A 20,624-nucleotide genomic window follows, 5' to 3' on the forward strand; every position below is an offset into this window, starting at 1 on the left:
ATTTGGAGGTGGAGGTGTCGCGCCTTCGATCCGAGCTCCAAGCGTCCGCGGAGCAGCTCGCGGAATTCCAGATGCGGCTGGAGGCGTCCGAGGAGCGTAATGTGGAGCTCCAGACGCATTTGAGGGCGTCGGTGGCCGAGTCTCGCTCGGCGAGGACGGACTCTCTTGAACTGATCCGGCGCCTCGAAGAGTCGTGAGCCGAGGCGTGGAGGGCCTCCGAGGCCCTTGACGCCGAGATCCGCCAAAGGCCGAGGAGGGATAAGAGGCTGATCGAAGACTATAAGGGTTCCTCGGGCTTCCAACTCGGCCTTGTTTGAACCAGGCGGGTCTCGTATGAGTACGAGTATCGTGTTGCCCTTGCTCGTTTCAAGGTGCGCAATCCCGACTTGGAGGTCATAGAGGATCCCTTTAGTTCCTTCCCCGAGGATCTGGGCGTCAACATGCCGGCTGAAGTTTCCTTCGACGATAGCCCAGATTCCCCCGAGGAATAAAGACCTCTATACTTTTTGCTTTGTTTTGTAACGCGCTTTTTGAATAGACATGGTCTCTCTCTTCTTCCCGATGGAGTGTCTACGTCTTGGTACGGCTCTTTCTTTGGCCAAGTCTTTGCTTACGGAAAGAACCTTTTGAGATTTTGGGTGTTCCAACTCCTTGGTATGGGGTGACCTATCATTGTGGTGAGTCGGAATGTACCGTCTCCGATGACTTCGGTCACCCGGTAAGGGCCTTCCCAACTGGAAGCCAACTTGCCTCATGCCCGGGTCGGGTCGCTGACCTCGGTCCTCCGTAGGACTAGGTCGCCTAGTTTGATGGGTCGGGGTCATACCTTTCGGTTGTAAACCCTCGCGACCGCTCTTTTATAAGAGAGGGCTCTTACGTGTGCGTCGGCGCGTCGCTCCTCCAGCAGATCGAGGTCGGCTCGAAGTCCTTCGCCCGAGGCTTCCTCGTCGTAGCTTCGTGTTCGAAAGGTGGCGATGGCTACCTCGGGTGGGAGGACAGCTTCAACTCCGAACGCGAGGATGTAAGGGGACTCCCCCGTTGCAGTTTTGGGAGTGGTACGTAGCGCCCATAGTACGCTCGGGAGTTCGTCTGTCCAAGTTGATCGAGTCGCGGACACTCTTCTTTTGAGCTCGTCTAGGATGGACCGGTTGGTCACCTCTGCCAGGCCATTTGTCTGAGGGTGAGCCACCGAGTTGAACCTTAGCTGGATTCCGTGGTTTGCGCAGAACTCCCGAAATTTCCGACCAGCAAATTGGGGCCCGTTATCCGTGATGATGGTGTTCGGCAGGCCGAACCGAGTTACCAAGTTCTTCCACACGAACTTCTCTATTTGTCGTTCCGTGATTGTCGCCAATGGCTCGGCCTCTACCCATTTTGTAAAATAATCTACGCCTACGACGATGTATCTCCACTGTCCCGCAGCTAGGAGGAAGGGACCGAGGAGGTCCAAACCCCATTGCGCGAACGACCACGCGCAGTCGATGGGGGTTAACGGGACTGCGGGCAGCCGGGGTGTGCGGGCGTGTTCTTGGCATGAGCGACACCATTGCACATGGGCCTTTGCGTCCCGACACATGGTCGGCCAGTAGTAACCTTGGCGGAGTACTTTATGTGCCAGGGTCCGCCCGCCGATGTGTTCTCCATAGATCCCTTCGTGGACCTCAGCCAGGACGGTCCGGGCTTCATCGGGCTCCAAGCACCGTAGAAGGGGGTACGAGAAGGACCGCTTGTAGAGCCGTCCACCCTCCTCGGTGTACCATGCATGCGTGCGACGTAGGCGCCATGCCGTCGCTTTGTCGGGCGGGAGAGTTCCGTCCCGTTTAAAACGGAGCAGCTCTTGTACCCAGGTAGTAGGCGTGCTACCCGAGGCTGTGGCCGCGACTTCGATGGCGCGGGCAGGTAGCTCGTCGACCTCGGGCCTGACTTCGGGGGCTGGTTTCGATGCCAACTTAGCTAGTGTGTCGGCGCGCTCGTTTTCTCCCCTTGGGACGTTAGATAATGTAAAATGAAGGAACTTGGTGGTCAGGTTCTTTACCTGTGCCAGGTATTTCACCATGGTCGGGTCGCGGGCCTCGTATCCCTCGCTGAGTTGCTCGGCCACCGGCTGGGAGTTGGTGAGGACGCGGATGGCGACCACCTGCATCTCGAGGGCCAACCTGAGTCCTGCTAGAAGCGCCTCATATTTCGCCTCGTTGTTGGTGGCCCGGAACCCGAAGCGGAGGGAGCGTTTGAAAGACCGCCCGTCGGGAGCGTACAACACCAGTCCCGCGCTAGCACCTTTTGAGTTGGCTGATCCGTCGACGTGCAGGACCCAAGTCTCGGGGGGCTGTCCGAGGCTTTCATCCCCGATCTGGGTTAACTCCGCGATGAAGTCGGCCATGGACTGGGCTTTGATAGCTGTCCTGGGCATGTATTGAATGTCATGTTCGCCAAGCTCCACTGCCCATTTGAGAAGCCATCCTACAACGTCGAACTTAGACAAGACCTGTCGAAGCGACTGGTCCGTGACGACTTCCACCGGGTGAGCCTGAAAATAGGGGCGTAGCTTCCGGGCGGACAATATGAGCGCGAGCGCTAGCTTCTCGATCGGTGGGTATCGTTCCTCAGGACCGTTGAGGACGTGGCTGACATAGTAGACCGGGAGCTGCTCGCCGGAATTTTCCTTAACCAGGACGGAGCTTACTGCGTGCGGGGAGGCAGCCAGGTAGACGCTTAGCTTCTCCCCGGGAGAGACTGAGGCAAGCCGAGGGAGGCTGGCCAAGTGTTGTTTCACTTGCTCGAGGGCTTCTTCGCATTCTACCGTTCATTGGAAACCTTTTGGGTTCTTCAGCGCCCTGAAGAAGGGGAGGCAGCGATCACCTGATCGGGCAAGGAAGCGGGACATGGCGACGAGTTTTCCGTTGAAACGCTACAGGTCCTTGATCGTCCGGGGTGATTGCATATTGATGATCGCCTGGACCTTTTATGGGTCGGCGTCAATTCCTCTTTCGTGTATAATGAACCCGAGGAACTTCCCCGACGTGACGCCGAAGGCGCACTTCGCGGGGTTGAGTCGCATGCCGAACTTGCGCAGCGTGGCGAATGCCTCGGTCATATCGGCTAGGTGAGCTCTGGCCTCTTGGCTCTTCACGATCATGTCGTCGAAGTACACTTCCATGTTCCGCCCGATTTGGTGGGCGAACATCTTGTTCACCGTTCTCTGGTATGTTGCCCCAGCGTTCTTTAATCCGAAGGGCATGACTTTGTAGAAGTAAGCCCCTTGATCGGTGAGAAAGGAAGTGTGCTCTTGATCTTCGGGCGCCATTCTGATCTGGTTGTATCCTGAGAAGGCGTCCATAAAGGAGAGGCGGGCATGACCTGCCATGGCGTCGACCAGCTGGTCGACCTTCGGAAGGGGATAGCAGTCCTTCGGGCATGCATTGTTGAGACTAGTGTAATCAACGCACATCCTCCAGCTTCCATTAGCTTTTTTGACGAGGACTACATTGGATAGCCATTACGGGTATCTGGCTTCTTTTATGAAGCCTGCCACCAAGAGTCGAGCCACTTCCTCTCGCACGGCTACCTGTCGCTCCGGGACCTGCCGTCTCAGTTTTTGTTTTACCGGGCGGGCGTCAGGTGAGACCCTGAGGTGATGTAGGGCAATTTCTGAGTCGACGCCTGTCATGTCAGAGGGCAACTAGGCGAAGACATCAGCATTCCTTTGTAGGAGGCCAACGAGCTGTCCAAGTTCTTGCTCGGGTAGCTCTGACCCGATCCTAACCGTCTGCTCCGGTCGATCCTCTAGCAGCGGCACAGCGATGGTGGACCCCCTCGGCTCAAGATGGGGGGCTAGCTTCTGCGTTTCCCGGGGGTCTGCCAAAGGCGATTCGATCTTGGCCTTCTTGTGTAACGAGACGACGGTCAGGTTGAATCTGTTGAATCTCGTATTTTGATGATGAAACTACTTGATATATGTTTATGATTTAATCTGCATTTTGAGTGACGCAGGATGCTTCGATCAGGATGAGACAATTAAAGCAGGAAAATCATGTTGTGCCAAAGGAACATGTCAGAAGATTGGACGTCGGGCCGGTGGATCGGTCGACGTATCGACAGAAGGCATCGGGCCGTGGACTCGGGCATCGGGCCAAGAAGAGCGGGTATTGTGCCAAGGATATCGGAGTTGCGGAGTCAACTGACCGATTGGGCAATAGGCTGCAGAAGAGGACGATGCGCCGAAGAATCGGACGAAGCGTCGAGGGACCAATGACATGTCGGACAACTTGGTTAATTGCTTAGGATTAATTGTCTCGATCGAAGTTTTGTTTTGGTGTGTAGGATTAACTACGATGAAAGTTAGACAAGCAGCAGGAGTTGCGCCGGAGTCAAGATCATGATCACGTTGGGAGTTCGAGAGTTCGACGGAAGTTCGGACGGTCGTCGGAGGTTCTGCGAGAACAGATCCGAGAAGTCCGGAAGCTTGCCAAGCGAAGCTCGTCGGAACTCGCCAAGTGGATCGTCGCAAAATCCAGGAGTTTGCCGGAAGTCCGCAGAAGCATCACCGAGGGTTCATCGGATGATCGACGGAAGTTCGCCGGAAACTCGCCGGAAGAAGCGATTGACGTACCGAAGCAAAGCTGCAGAAATTGTCTTAGATTTAACCGTAGTTAGCACGTTGATTAAGTTAGAAATGGGAGGTGATCCCATTAGCTTAGTCCTGGGGCAATTGGGCCCCTGAAGAACTCAAATTGGGTCGAATGGTTCAACCCATTCGGACCCAAGTTGCTGTGGGCGGTGCAACCGCCCCAGCCAAGAGGTGCAACAGCCCAGGCTATGTCTCCCAGCGAGATTGGGCGGTGCAACCGCCCCAGCCAAGAGGTGCAACCGCCCAGAGCTCAGTCTTCGAGCTAGACTGGGCGGTGCAACCTCCTCTGTCAAGAGGTAGCACCGCCAGAGCTCAAGTTTCGAGCTCTGCCAGGCGGAGCAACCACCGAGCTCAGACTTCGAGCTCTGCCAGGCGGTGCAACCACCGAGCTCAGTCTTCGAGCTCTGCCAGGCGGTGCAACCACCGAGCTCAGTCTTCGAGCTCTGGCAGAGAGGTGCATCAGCCTGAGCTCAGTTTCGAGCTCTGCCAGGTGATGCAACCACCGAGCTCAGACTTCGAGCTCTGCCAGGCGGTGCAACCACCGAGCTCAGTCTTCGAGCTCTGCCAGGCGGTGCAACCATCGAGCTCAGTCTTCGAGCTCTGGCAGAGAGGTGCAATCGCCTGAGCTTAGTCGTCGAGCTCTGCCAGGCAGTGCCACCTCTCCAGTCAAGAGGTGCAACCGCCTGATCCCAGAATTCTGGGATTTGATCGATTTGATCGTTTTGAGCTCCAAATTTGAACTGGGTTGGGGCCTATAAATACCCCACCCATTCAGCACTGAACAGATACAGATCCACACCGAATTCTTGATCTTTTCAGTGATTCTAAGAGCTCAAATTTGTAAAGTCCTAAAGTTCTCCTCCTTCTGTTCTTCAAGTCTTGAGTTGTAAAGAGAGGAGAGAAAGGATCTGTGAAGGTTGTCTCCTGAGCCTGTCAAAAGGAGAGAAACTGTAAAAGGGCAGTTAGCCTTCGCCCATTGAAGGAAGGCAGCTAGTTGACGTCGGTGACCTCGTCGGAGGAGGAAGCCAAAAGTGGAGTAGGTCAAGACTGACCGAACCACTCTAAATCCCTGGTTTGCTTTTACCTTGAGCACTTTATCATTACTGCAAACCTCCTACATTGCTACTGCCCTCTGCGCCTTTACGAACGAGTTTCTAAGCTCTGATCTTTTAGAATCTGCTTTCAAACGTAAATCATGTTTTCGTACGATCTTCACACTACAGTTTACGCTTACATTCGGATTCCATTTATAACTGCAAATTGCTTTCTACGTAAAACGCTTTTCAAGGTTCAAAACTGCTTTTAGATGCAAAACTACATTTAGACGTAAAATTACGTTTAGACGTAAAACTGCGTTTAGACGCAAAACTACGTTTAGACGTAAAACTGCGTTTAGACGTAAAACTGCGTTTAGACGCAAAAATGCGTTTAGACGTAAAACTGCGTTTAGACGTAAAACTACGTTTAGACGTAAAACTGCGTTTGGACGTAAAACTGAGTTTAGACGCAAACTGCGCTTAGACGCAAACTGTGCTTAGACGCAAACTGTGTTTAGACGCAAACTGCGCTTAGACGCAAACTGCGCTTAGACGCAAACTGCACTGTGATTCTGCTTTTATATCGAAATCGTTTTTTATCGGACGAACGCAGCTTTCGTTTTTAAAATCGCTGTAAGATTTCCGCTGCACTAATTCACCCCCCCCCCCTCTTAGTGCTCTCGATCCTAACAATTGGTATCAGAGCGGGGTATTTCTCATTTCGGATTTACACCCGAGAGAAATGACTCTTCAAGAGGGCTTTTCGGTCTTTCGTCCATCGTTCTTTAACGGATTGGACTACACTTATTGGAAAACTCGAATGAGAGTTTTCTTGATTTCTCTAAATCTGGATTTATGGAGTATCATTGAAAATGGTTTTCAACTTCCCTCCAAACCGATGAACGAATGGTCGGATTTGGAGAAAAAGTAGTTTTCTTTAAACGCAAAGGCTATGAATGCCTTATTTTGCGCTTTGGATAAAAATGAGTTCAATCGGGTTTCTTTGTGCGAAACGGCTTTCGATATTTGGCGCACTCTTGAAATCACGCACGAAGGAACTAGTAGAGTCAAAGACTCGAAAGTTAATATTTTACTGCTTGATTTCGAGCTTTTTCATATGAAACCAAGCGAAACCGTTGTTGACATGTACACCCGTTTTACGGATGTCGTCAATGGTTTAAAATCACTTGGTAAAAGCTTTTCGGATTTTGAACTCGTAAACAAGATTTTGCGTTCTCTTTCTAAAATGTGGGATTCAAAAGTAACTGCAATACAAGAAGCTAAAAATCTAAACAACTTACCACTTGAAGAACTAATTGGTTCATTGATGACATATGAAATGGTGCACAATGCACTTGATGAACATGTTGAACACAATCACCTTCCAAAGAACAGGAAGGATTTGGAACTCTGGACAAATGAATGCCACTTGAGCGATGACTCAAGTGATGAGGACAATGATGAACAAACCAACCTTCCAAAGAACAGGAAGGATTTGGGATATAGAACATTTGAAGACCACTCGAGCGTAAGCTCAAGTGATGGTGAACTTAAACTACAAATGAAACGAAAATTAAAAAGCAAAAAGAATGGAACTACTTGCTTTAAACGCAAGAAGAAGAACAAAAATTGGGATGAATCGAGCTCATCTGAAGACGAGAAAGTCAACAAAAGCAAGACGGCAAACCACGCCTTACTAGCCTACGACATTGAGGTAATTAAAATGCCTTTGGTTTATTTTAAAATTACTTGATGCTTTCATGATATATTTTCTTTTTTAGTTTAGAATTAATTTTCTTGAAAATTGCATGTTTAAAAAATAAAAATACAAAAATTATGATCATGCCGATAATTTCGAAAATGATAATATTGCATGATAAACAAACAAAATGATTTTGATCATGGTTAAGAAGTAATAATGTGTATCATGTTTGATTAACATTGTTGAATGAAATCACGTTTGATTTAAAGTAATGCATAAAGATGTAATATTAAATGATTATTAACAATTTTATGCATGAGATTTTAAGTTATCCATAATCATGAGCTTGTTTGATCTTCTTGATTTAATTTCAAGATCTATAGCAAAAATCATGTCTGAATATATGAAAGTGTTAATTTCATTTTCGGATTCACTTAACAATTGGTATCCTAACAATCAGATTTTCTCATACACTTATAAAAAATATTTTTCTAAAATAGATTTGATGAAATGATTCCTGCTTATAAATTCCATCTTAAAATATGAATGATAGTGTGTTTGCTTGCAAAGATTTGTTTCACATTCATATCTCCTATGATTCATGTGCAGAAAAAGAATTTATAAATCATAATACAATGAGATTTCTTATGCAAAAATAAAGTGCTTTTGTGATTCTTTGCTAAAGAGAATAATCATAATCATGATCTTGATAATTATAACATGAAGCTCTTTATAAATCAAGATCGTTCATTATGCTCCCTACATTTATCAAAAAGGGTTTCTTCAAATGAAATGCAATTCAATGAAGTGTCATATTGATATCTTGAAACTTGGAATATTTTAAAATGTGATCTTGATAAGAATGTTTCAAGTTGCTCTTTATACTATATCTTTTCGAATGAATCATGAGCCTTGATATCATATATTTCATAATACAAGATTTATTTGCCTTATGTCTTGAACTTTCATGCTTATCTTAATTTGGCATATAAAGACTAAGGCATGCTTAGATGAAAAAGAATCTCTTAAAAAAAAAAAATGCTTTTCCCATCTGATCGAGATTAATGATTTCATGATATTTTGTGAATCTCGAAATTAATTTTAATGACTTGATTATGAATTTCAAGTTAATGATTTGATTTGAATAAGTTTTATCTAAATCATAATCTTGATCTTGCAAAATTGAAGTCACAAATAATATCTTGCGGTATTCATGGATTGAAACATTGTATGCTTAAATTAATCATTCTCCTATTCCTTAAAAGCCTTATGTGATGAATGAAAACTAACTTGCTTTATGATGAATCACGAATCATGACTTGATCTATGATGTAAATGCCTTGAAATGATTGAAATATTTAACACTTTTATGCTCTTCCCCCTACTTTCTTCTTGTTTTCAATGATAAAATGAGGAGAAGTTTTGATCATGCATGGTAGGATATAATTTGACAAATTTGATACCATCATGATATGACACATTTATGATGTGCAATTATGCATGCAATACTTGTGCTTTCTAATTATGATGTGATGTACTGCATATGATGTAAATCATGATTTAAAATGCTATGAGTGCCAAGTTACACATTTTGATAAGAAATTGTTATATTGAAACATTAATGTAATTATGAATGGTGATATGATATCATGCATGTAATACTTCAATAATGATGCATGCAATGATAAAATATTCATGATGAAAAATTGTCTTGACATTCATAACTTGATTATTCATCATTTGTCATGATTTTGAAATCGTTGTAAAAGGAAAAGAGAACTACAAAACTGTATTCTCTCTTTCTTTTTTTTTACAATGACAAAGGGGGAGATAGCTAGCTTGTACAAGTCAAGAAGATGCAAAAACTTGATTGCTAGCTTGCCTATTTTAAGTAGCAAAGATTGCTAACTTGCTTATTTCAAGAAGAAAAATTGTCTTCTTGAACATCACTATCTTGAATATCTCAAGAAGCAAAACTTGCAATTTGCACATTGCAATAGGAAGCAAGAATCATGAGCTTACACAAGAAAGCTATCTTGCATTTGCTTTCGAAATTTTTGCTAGCTTATATATTGTGAAACCTGTATATCGTAAAAATTGCTAGCTTGTTGGTCTAAAGAGAAGCAAAAAGTTGCTATCTCAAAAGAAGCAAATGTGCTATCTTGCCTATCTCAAGAGGCAAAAATGCTAACTTGCGCATCTAGCAAAGTGAGCAAAATTTTCAAGAAGCAAGAGTTGCCTTCTTGAACATCTCTAATTTGCTAGCTTGCATGATGTAGAACTTGCTATCTTGAACATTACCAAAAGTGCTATCTTATATGCTATAAAACTTGCATATCTAAAACTTGATAGCATGAATGTTCTAAGCATGATGTAACACTTGCTAAATCTTCTAGCTACAAGATTGCATGATGATAAAACTTGATATTATGATTTTCATGCAATGAGTTGAACCAATATCACACACAAACGATTAATTGTGATACTTCTCCTTTTTGTTGATGACAAAGGGGGAGAAGTATGTTGATGACATGACATGTGATGCATAAGTTTATGCATATGTTCATGTTGACGTGTTGCAAGTATTCATGATGAATATTGCAATGACTTGAATTCAGTTTGAATTCAAGGTTCTATCAATATGGCATATTGATAGGGGGAGTTTATTTAAACTCCGGGAGTTAAGTTTAACTCTGTCATCAAGTGGTTGTCATCATCAAAAAGGGGGAGATTGTTGAATCTCGTATTTTGATGATGAAACTACTTGATATATGTTTATGATTTAATCTGCATTTTGAGTGACGCAGGATGCTTCGATCAGGATGAGACAATTAAAGCAGGAAAATCATGTTGTGCCGAAGGAACATGTCAGAAGATTGGACGTCGGGCGGTGGATCGGTCGACGTATCGACAGAAGGCATCGGGCCGTGGACTCGGGCATCGGGCCAAGAAGAGCGGGTATTGTGCCAAGGATATCGGAGTTGCGGAGTCAACTGACCGATTGGGCAATAGGCTGCAGAAGAGGACGATGCGCCGAAGAATCGGACGAAGCGTAGAGGGACCAATGACATGTCGGACAACTTGGTTAATTGCTTAGGATTAATTGTCTCGATCGAAGTTTTGTTTTGGTGTGCAGGATTAACTACGATGAAAGTTAGACAAGCAGCAGGAGTTGCGCCGGAGTCAAGATCATGATCACGTTGGGAGTTCGAGAGTTCGACGGAAGTTCGAACGGTCGTCGGAGGTTCTGCGAGAACAGATCCGAGAAGTCCGGAAGCTTGCCAAGCGAAGCTCGTCGGAACTCGCCAAGTGGATCGTCGCAAAATCCAGGAGTTTGCCGGAAGTCCGCAGAAGCATCACCGAGGGTTCATCGGATGATCGACGGAAGTTCGCCGGAAACTCGCCGGAAGAAGCGATTGACGTACCGAAGCAAAGCTGCAGAAATTGTCTTAGATTTAACCGTAGTTAGCACGTTGATTAAGTTAGAAATGGGAGGTGATCCCATTAGCTTAGTCCTGGGGCAATTGGGCCCCTGAAGAACTCAAATTGGGTCGAATGGTTCAACCCATTCGGACCCAAGTTGCTGTGGGCGGTGCAACCGCCCCAGCCAAGAGGTGCAACAGCCCAGGCTATGTCTCCCAGCGAGATTGGGCGGTGCAACCGCCCCAGCCAAGAGGTGCAACCGCCCAGAGCTCAGTCTTTGAGCTAGACTGGGCGGTGCAACCTCCTCTGTCAAGAGGTAGCACCGCCAGAGCTCAAGTTTCGAGCTCTGCCAAGCGGAGCAACCACCGAGCTCAGACTTCGAGCTCTGCCAGGCGGTGCAACCACCGAGCTCAGTCTTCGAGCTCTGCCAGGCGGTGCAACCACCGAGCTCAGTCTTCGAGCTCTGGCAGAGAGGTGTATCAGCCTGAGCTCAGTTTCGAGCTCTGCCAGGTGATGCAACCACCGAGCTCAGACTTCGAGCTCTGCCAGGCGGTGCAACCACCGAGCTCAGTCTTCGAGCTCTGCCAGGCGGTGCAACCATCGATCTCAGTCTTCGAGCTCTGGCAGAGAGGTGCAATCGCCTGAGCTTAGTCGTCGAGCTCTGCCAGGCGGTGCCACCTCTCCAGTCAAGAGGTGCAACCGCCTGATCCCAGAATTCTGGGATTTGATCGATTTGATCGTTTTGAGCTCCAAATTTGAACTGGGTTGGGGCCTATAAATACCCCACCCATTCAGCACTGAACAGATACAGATCCACACCGAATTCTTGATCTTTTTAGTGATTCTAAGAGCTCAAATTTGTAAAGTCCTAAAGTTCTCCTCCTTCTGTTCTTCAAGTCTTGAGTTGTAAAGAGAGGAGAGAAAAGATCTGTGAAGGTTGTCTCCTGAGCCTGTCAAAAGGAGAGAAACTGTAAAAGGGCAGTTAGCCTTCGCCCATTGAAGGAAGGCAGCTAGTTGACGTCGGTGACCTCGTCGGAGGAGGAAGCCAAAAGTGGAGTAGGTCAAGACTGACCGAACCACTCTAAATCCCTGGTTTGCTTTTACCTTGAGCACTTTATCATTACTGCAAACCTCCTACATTGCTACTGCCCTCTGCGCCTTTACGAACGAGTTTCTAAGCTCTGATCTTTTAGAATCTGCTTTCAAACGTAAATCATGTTTTCGTACGATCTTCACACTGCAGTTTACGCTTACATTCGGATTCCATTTATAACTGCAAATTGCTTTCTACGTAAAACGCTTTTCAAGGTTCAAAACTGCTTTTAGACGCAAAACTACATTTAGACGTAAAATTACGTTTAGACGTAAAACTGCATTTAGACGCAAAACTACGTTTAGACGTAAAACTGCGTTTAGACGTAAAACTGCGTTTAGACGCAAAAATGCGTTTAGACGTAAAACTGCGTTTAGACGTAAAACTACGTTTAGACGTAAAACTGCGTTTGGACGTAAAACTGAGTTTAGACGCAAACTGCGCTTAGACGCAAACTGTGCTTAGACGCAAACTGCGCTTAGACGCAAACTGTGTTTAGACGCAAACTGCGCTTAGACGCAAACTGCGCTTAGACGCAAACTGCACTGTGATTCTGCTTTTATATCGAAATCGTTTTTTATCGGACGAACGCAGCTTTCGTTTTTAAAATCGCTGTAAGATTTCCGCTGCACTAATTCACCCCCCCCCCCCCCTCTTAGTGCTCTCGATCCTAACAATTGGTATCAGAGCGGGGTATTTCTCATTTCGGATTTACACCCGAGAGAAATGACTCTCCAAGAGGGCTTTTCGGTCTTTCGTCCACCGTTCTTTAACGGATTGGACTACACTTATTGGAAAACTCGAATGAGAGTTTTCTTGATTTCTCTAAATCTGGATTTATGGAGTATCATTGAAAATGGTTTTCAACTTCCCTCCAAACCGATGAACGAATGGTCGGATTTGGAGAAAAAGTAGTTTTCTTTAAACGCAAAGGCTATGAATGCCTTATTTTGCGCTTTGGATAAAAATGAGTTCAATCGGGTTTCTTTGTGCGAAACGGCTTTCGATATTTGGCGCACTCTTGAAATCACGCACGAAGGAACTAGTAGAGTCAAAGACTCGAAAGTTAATATTTTACTGCTTGATTTCGAGCTTTTTCATATGAAACCAAGCGAAACCGTTGTTGACATGTACACCCGTTTTACGGATGTCGTCAATGGTTTAAAATCACTTGGTAAAAGCTTTTCGGATTTTGAACTCGTAAACAAGATTTTGCGTTCTTTTTCTAAAATGTGGGATTCAAAAGTAACTGCAATACAAGAAGCTAAAAATCTAAACAACTTACCACTTGAAGAACTAATTGGTTCATTGATGACATATGAAATGGTGCACAATGCACATGATGAACATGTTGAACACAATCACCTTCCAAAGAACAGGAAGGATTTGGAACTCTGGACAAATGAATGCCACTTGAGCGATGACTCAAGTGATGAGGACAATGATGAACAAACCAACCTTCCAAAGAACAGGAAGGATTTGGGACATAGAACATTTGAAGACCACTCGAGCGTAAGCTCAAGTGATGGTGAACTTAAACTAAAATGAAACGAAAATTAAAAAGCAAAAAGAATGGAATTACTTGCTTTAAACGCAAGAAGAAGAACAAAAATTGGGATGAATCGAGCTCATCTGAAGACGAGAAAGTCAACAAAAGCAGGACGGCAAACCACGCCTTACTAGCCTACGACATTGAGGTAATTAAAATGCCTTTGGTTTATTTTAAAATTACTTGATGCTTTCATGATATATTTTCTTTTTTAGTTTAGAATTAATTTTCTTGAAAATTGCATGTTTAAAAAATAAAAATATAAAAATTATGATCATGCCGATAATTTCGAAAATGATAATATTGCATGATAAACAAACAAAATGATTTTGATCATGGTTAAGAAGTAATAATGTGTATCATGTTTGATTAACATTGTTGAATGAAATCACGTTTGATTTAAAGTAATGCATAAAGATGTAATATTAAATGGTTATTAACAATTTTATGCATGAGATTTTAAGTTATCCATAATCATGAGCTTGTTTGATCTTCTTGATTTAATTTCAAGATCTATAGCAAAAATCATGTCTGAATATATGAAAGTGTTAATTTCATTTTCGGATTCACTTAACAATTGGTATCCTAACAATCAAATTTTCTCATACACTTATAAAAAATATTTTTCTAAAATAGATTTGATGAAATGATTCCTGCTTATAAATTCCATCTTGAAATATGAATGATAGTGTGTTTGCTTGCAAAGATTTGTTTCACATTCATATCTCCTATGATTCATGTGCAGAAAAAGAATTTATAAATCATAATACAATGAGATTTCTTATGCAAAAATAAAGTGCTTTTGTGATTCTTTGCTAAAGAGAATAATCATAATCATGATCTTGATAATTATAACATGAAGCTCTTTATAAATCAAGATCATTCATTATGCTCCCTGCATTTATCAAAAAGGGTTTCTTCAAATGAAATGCAATTCAATGAAGTGTCATATTGATATCTTGAAACTTGGAATATTTTAAAATGTGATCTTGATAAGAATGTTTCAAGTTGCTCTTTATACTATATCTTTTCGAATGAATCATGAGCCTTGATATCATATATTTCATAATACAAGATTTATTTGCCTTATGTCTTGAACTTTCATGCTTATCTTAATTTGGCATATAAAGACTAAGGCATGCTTAGATGAAAAAGAATCTCTTAAAAAAAAAAAAATGCTTTTCCCATCTGATCGAGATTAATGATTTCATGATATTTTGTGAATCTCGAAATTAATTTTAATGACTTGATTATGAATTTCAAGTTAATGATTTGATTTGAATAAGTTTTATCTAAATCATAATCTTGATCTTGCAAAATTGAAGTCACAAATAATATCTTGCGGTATTCATGGATTGAAACATTGTATGCTTAAATTAATCATTCTCCTATTCCTTAAAAGCCTTATGTGATGAATGAAAACTAACTTGCTTTATGATGAATCACGAATCATGACTTGATCTATGATGTAAATGCCTTGAAATGATTGAAATATTTAACACTTTTATGCTCTTCCCCCTACTTTCTTCTTGTTTTCAATGATAAAATGAGGAGAAGTTTTGATCATGCATGGTAGGATATAATTTGACAAATTTGATACCATCATGATATGACACATTTATGATGTGCAATTATGCATGCAATACTTGTGCTTTCTAATTATGATGTGATGTATTGCATATGATGTAAATCATGATTTAAAATGCTATGAGTGCCAAGTTACACATTTTGAGAAGAAATTGTTATATTGAAACATTAATGTAATTATGAATGGTGATATGATATCATGCATGTAATACTTCAATAATGATGCATGCAATGATAAAATATTCATGATGAAAAATTGTCTTGACATTCATAACTTGATTATTCATCATTTGTCATGATTTTGAAATCGTTGTAAAAGGAAAAGAGAACTACAAAACTGTATTCTCTCTTTCTTTTTTTTTACAATGACAAAGGGGGAGATAGCTAGCTTGTACAAGTCAAGAAGATGCAAAAACTTGATTGCTAGCTTGCCTATTTTAAGTAGCAAAGATTGCTAACTTGCTTATTTCAAGAAGAAAAATTGTCTTCTTGAACATCACTATCTTGAATATCTCAAGAAGCAAAACTTGCAATTTGCACATTGCAATAGGAAGCAAGAATCATGAGCTTACACAAGAAAGCTATCTTGCATTTGCTTTCGAAATTTTTGCTAGCTTATATATTGTGAAACCTGTATATCGTAAAAATTGCTAGCTTGTTGGTCTAAAGAGAAGCAAAAAGTTGCTATCTCAAAAGAAGCAAATGTGCTATCTTGCCTATCTCAAGAGGCAAAAATGCTAACTTGCGCATCTAGCAAAGTGAGCAAAATTTTCAAGAAGCAAGAGTTGCCTTCTTGAACATCTCTAATTTGCTAGCTTGCATGATGTAGAACTTGCTATCTTGAACATTACCAAAAGTGCTATCTTATATGCTATAAAACTTGCATATCTAAAACTTGATAGCATGAATGTTCTAAGCATGATGTAACACTTGCTAAATCTTCTAGCTACAAGATTACATGATGATAAAACTTGATATTATGATTTTCATGCAATGAGTTGAACCAATATCACACACAAACGATTAATTGTGATACTTCTCCTTTTTGTTGATGACAAAGGGGGAGAAGTATGTTGATGACATGACATGTGATGCATAAGTTTATGCATATGTTCATGTTGACGTGTTGCAAGTATTCATGATGAATATTGCAATGACTTGAATTCAGTTTGAATTCAAGGTTCTATCAATATGGCATATTGATAGGGGGAGTTTATTTAAACTCCGGGAGTTAAGTTTAACTCTGTCATCAAGTGGTTGTCATCATCAAAAAGGGGGAGATTGTTGAATCTCGTATTTTGATGATGAAACTACTTGATATATGTTTATGATTTAATCTGCATTTTGAGTGACACAGGATGCTTCGATCAGGATGAGACAATTAAAGCAGGAAAATCATGTTGTGCCGAAGGAACATGTCAGAAGATTGGACGTCGGGCGGTGGATCGGTCGACGTATCGACAGAAGGCATCGGGCCGTGGACTCGGGCATCGGGCCAAGAAGAGCGGGTATTGTGCCAAGGATATCGGAGTTGCGGAGTCAACTGACCGATTGGGCAATAGGCTGCAGAAGAGGACGATGCGCCGAAGAATCGGACGAAGCGTCGAGGGACCAATGACATGTCGGACAACTTGGTTAATTGCTTAGGATTAATTGTCTCGATCGAAGTTTTGTTTTGGTGTGTAGGATTAACTACGATGAAAGTTAGACAAGCAGCAGGAGTTGCGCCGGAGTCAAGATCATGATCACGTTGGGAGTTCGAGAGTTCGACGGAAGTTCGGACGGTCGTCGGAGGTTCTGCGAGAACAGATCCGAGAAGTCCGGAAGCTTGCCAAGCGAAGCTCGTCGGAACTCGCCAAGTGGATCGTCGCAAAATCCAGGAGTTTGCCGGAAGTCCGCAGAAGCATCACCGAGGGTTCATCGGATGATCGACGGAAGTTCGCCGGAAACTCGCCGGAAGAAGCGATTGACGTACCGAAGCAAAGCTGCAGAAATTGTCTTAGATTTAACCGTAGTTAGCACGTTGATTAAGTTAGAAATGGGAGGTGATCCCATTAGCTTAGTCCTGGGGCAATTGGGCCCCTGAAGAACTCAAATTGGGTCGAATGGTTCAACCCATTCGGACCCAAGTTGCTGTGGGCGGTGCAACCGCCCCAGCCAAGAGGTGCAACCGCCCAGAGCTCAGTCTTCGAGCTAGACTGGGCGGTGCAACCTCCTCTGTCAAGAGGTAGCACCGCCAGAGCTCAAGTTTCGAGCTCTGCCAGGCGGAGCAACCACCGAGCTCAGACTTCGAGCTCTGCCAGGCGGTGCAACCACCGAGCTCAGTCTTCGAGCTCTGCCAGGCGGTGCAACCACCGAGCTCAGTCTTCGAGCTCTGGCAGAGAGGTGCATCAGCCTGAGCTCAGTTTCGAGCTCTGCCAGGTGATGCAACCACCGAGCTCAGACTTCGAGCTCTGCCAGGCGGTACAACCACCGAGCTCAGTCTTCGAGCTCTGCCAGGCGGTGCAACCATCGAGCTCAGTCTTCAAGCTCTGGCAGAGAGGTGCAATCGCCTGAGCTTAGTCGTCGAGCTCTGCCAGGCGGTGCCACCTCTCCAGTCAAGAGGTGCAACCGCCTGATCCCAGAATTCTGGGATTTGATCGATTTGATCGTTTTGAGCTCCAAATTTGAATTGGGTTGGGGCCTATAAATACCCCACCCATTCAGCACTGAACAGATACAGATCCACACCGAATTCTTGATCTTTTCAGTGATTCTAAGAGCTCAAATTTGTAAAGTCCTAAAGTTCTCCTCCTTCTGTTCTTCAAGTCTTGAGTTGTAAAGAGAGGAGAGAAAGGATCTGTGAAGGTTGTCTCCTGAGCCTGTCAAAAGGAGAGAAACTGTAAAAGGGCAGTTAGCCTTCGCCCATTGAAGGAAGGCAGCTAGTTGACGTCGGTGACCTCGTCGGAGGAGGAAGCCAAAAGTGGAGTAGGTCAAGACTGACCGAACCACTCTAAATCCCTGGTTTGCTTTTACCTTGAGCACTTTATCATTACTGCAAACCTCCTACATTGCTACTGCCCTCTGCGCCTTTACGAACGAGTTTCTAAGCTCTGATCTTTCAGAATCTGCATTCAAACGTAAATCATGTTTTCGTACGATCTTCACACTGCAGTTTACGCTTACATTCGGATTCCATTTATAACTGCAAATTGCTTTCTACGTAAAACGCTTTTCAAGGTTCAAAACTGCTTTTAGACGCAAAACTACATTTAGACGTAAAATTACGTTTAGACGTAAAACTGCGTTTAGACGCAAAACTACGTTTAGACGTAAAACTGCGTTTAGACGTAAAACTGCGTTTAGACGCAAAACTGCGTTTAGACGTAAAACTACGTTTAGACGTAAAACTGCGTTTGGACGTAAAACTGAGTTTAGACGCAAACTGCGCTTAGACGCAAACTGTGCTTAGACGCAAACTGCGCTTAGACGCAAACTGTGTTTAGACGCAAACTGCGCTTAGACGCAAACTGCACTGTGATTCTGCTTTTATATCGAAATCGTTTTTTATCGGACGAACGCAGCTTTCGTTTTTAAAATCGCTGTAAGATTTCCGCTGCACTAATTCACCCCCCCCGCTCTTAGTGCTCTCGATCCTAACACAATCCCTTCTCCCTTATGTGAAGGAATATTTCCGTTCGGGACGAGTTCAAGGCTGGGAGAGGGGGCCTCGAAGTCGGCGGGTCGGATCGGTCCAACCTGCGCCGAGATGCCGCGGGTTGCTGTTGCCAGGGCGGCTCTGACTTGGTCCCTTTGTGTCCCCCAGGTCTCCCGACCATCCATGCTTCCGCGGCGACGAACTGGCTGGCATGTTGGAGCATCTCGGGTACCGTTGTGGGGGGTCGCTCAACTAGGGACCAGAAGAACCGGGAGGGTCGTAAGCCTATCATGAATGCCTGCATCAATAGAGAAGGGTGAGCGTCTCCCTCGGATCTGTGTCGTGAAGCGGTTCAAGAAGTGGGAGAGGGACTCATCCTCCCTTTGGTTGAGCCCGAGGAGCAATGCCACGGACGGCTTCGGGCGGGCATAGGCGAGGAAGTTGAGATCAAAGTCCCGGGCGAGCTGGTCAAAGGAAGAGATGGTCCTAGCCTTGAGACCGTCGTACCATGCGCGGGCCGGTCCCCTCAAAGTCGTTGGGAACGCCCTGCACATCAAGGCGTCAGAAGTCCCATATAGCGCCATTTGGGCGCGAAACACGGCTACGTGATCCGCGGGGTCAGTGGCGCCGTCATAGGCATCCAGAGATGGGAGTTGAAAGTGTGGTGGGATGGCTTGATCTTGTATCTCGGGTGCGAATGGGGACCCTTGGTATCCATCCGCTCCGGGCTCCCCTTTCGACCTGCGCATCTCTTGTTGCACTTCGTTGAGGCGTTGGTTGAAGAGACGCAACTAGGCTTGCAGGGCTTTCATCGGGTTTGCGGACGACCGCTCGGGCTCCGGGTGACTCGACGTGCCTTTCGCCTCTCGGTCCCCGAGCCGGGCCGTTTGGTCTTAAGGCGACAGAGGGGGCTCGTTGAGCGACGTGCGCATCCGGGGGGCGGGTTCTCGCTGTTGCAGAGGCCGGGTTGCATGTGGGGGCGTTGGCTGGGAGACGAGCGGGATGATAGTCTGCACCACACCCGCTAGCGCCCGCACTTGGTGGGCAAGATCGTGGAAGACTTCGGGCGAAATTGATGGTGGGCCGACGGGGGCGTCGGGCAGCGACAAGCCCGGGTCGTTGAATAGCCGCTAGTATCGCTCCGAAGTTGTGGCGGGGCGTTCGTCTCGGAGCTCCTCCTGCGAGGGGTGATCCCTTGGGGTCCTGACCGAGCGTGACCCCGTGGCTACGGGTTCGCGGAAGTGGGTCTGCTGATCAGTCGACATTCGGGCCCTCCTTCTAGCGCCAATTTGTTGCGAGGGGCAACTGTATGCCGTGGGCTCGGGGCCGATGTGGCTTAGTTCAGGTCCGAATGTGCGAGGATCTGGCACTGTGCTCCTTGGGCCAGCTGGGGTGGTCGGTCGAAGCTGTCCGGATGGGATGTAGTGTGAGGGGTGGAGCCTTGGCGTGGCGTCAGAAAGGTGTGACCTCGCCCTGGTTCTTGCACACAGGTCGGTTCGGGAGCTTAACCCGACCCCTTTCAAATTTTATATTTTAGGTCGATGTGTGTGTAGTTGGCTCAACTATTGACAGATTCCTCGGATGAATATTTTCCCTCTCATTTTCTTTTTCTCTTCTTCTTCATCATTATTATTTTTTTATTTGGATTATAGAGGCATATTTTATGTTGCTTAGTTAATCCTGATATTGTTAACCTGCTTTTTTATAAGCTTGTTTTAGCTATGTAAAGCGTTTTGGGCCATTACACGATAGGCTTAATGATGAACTTTTTGATCCCTAAGCTTGCGCAAATCGGTATGCATTTATTATATAAAGCAAATGAAGAATTTATGTCATATTATAGTTGTTTGTTTTTGTTTTTTTAAGTATTTTACTTTGTTGAAACACTTTTGTTCTTGTCGCAGTGTGAGTTATCAATACACTGCACAACCCTCGTTGACGAAACACAAAACGAAAAGGAAAGAAGACA

The 20,624-nt window shown here is 44.8% G+C and overlaps 1 protein-coding gene across 1 annotated transcript; it reads right to left on the minus strand.

The window, feature by feature from the left end:
- Positions 1–820: 820 nt before the first annotated feature.
- On the minus strand, positions 821–2,884 carry LOC135680155 (uncharacterized). Its single transcript, XM_065194141.1, has 2 exons — positions 2,815–2,884; positions 821–2,733 (listed from the first exon to the last, which is right to left on the minus strand). Exons 1-2 carry the CDS (start codon positions 2,882–2,884, stop codon positions 821–823), a joined length of 1,983 nt encoding a protein of 660 aa, XP_065050213.1.
- Between the last annotated feature and the right edge of the window lie 17,740 nt (positions 2,885–20,624).

The sequence above is a fragment of the Musa acuminata genome, chromosome BXJ1-7 (genome assembly GCF_036884655.1).
Source record: "Musa acuminata AAA Group cultivar baxijiao chromosome BXJ1-7, Cavendish_Baxijiao_AAA, whole genome shotgun sequence".
In the NCBI taxonomy this organism is placed as follows: domain Eukaryota; kingdom Viridiplantae; phylum Streptophyta; class Magnoliopsida; order Zingiberales; family Musaceae; genus Musa; species Musa acuminata.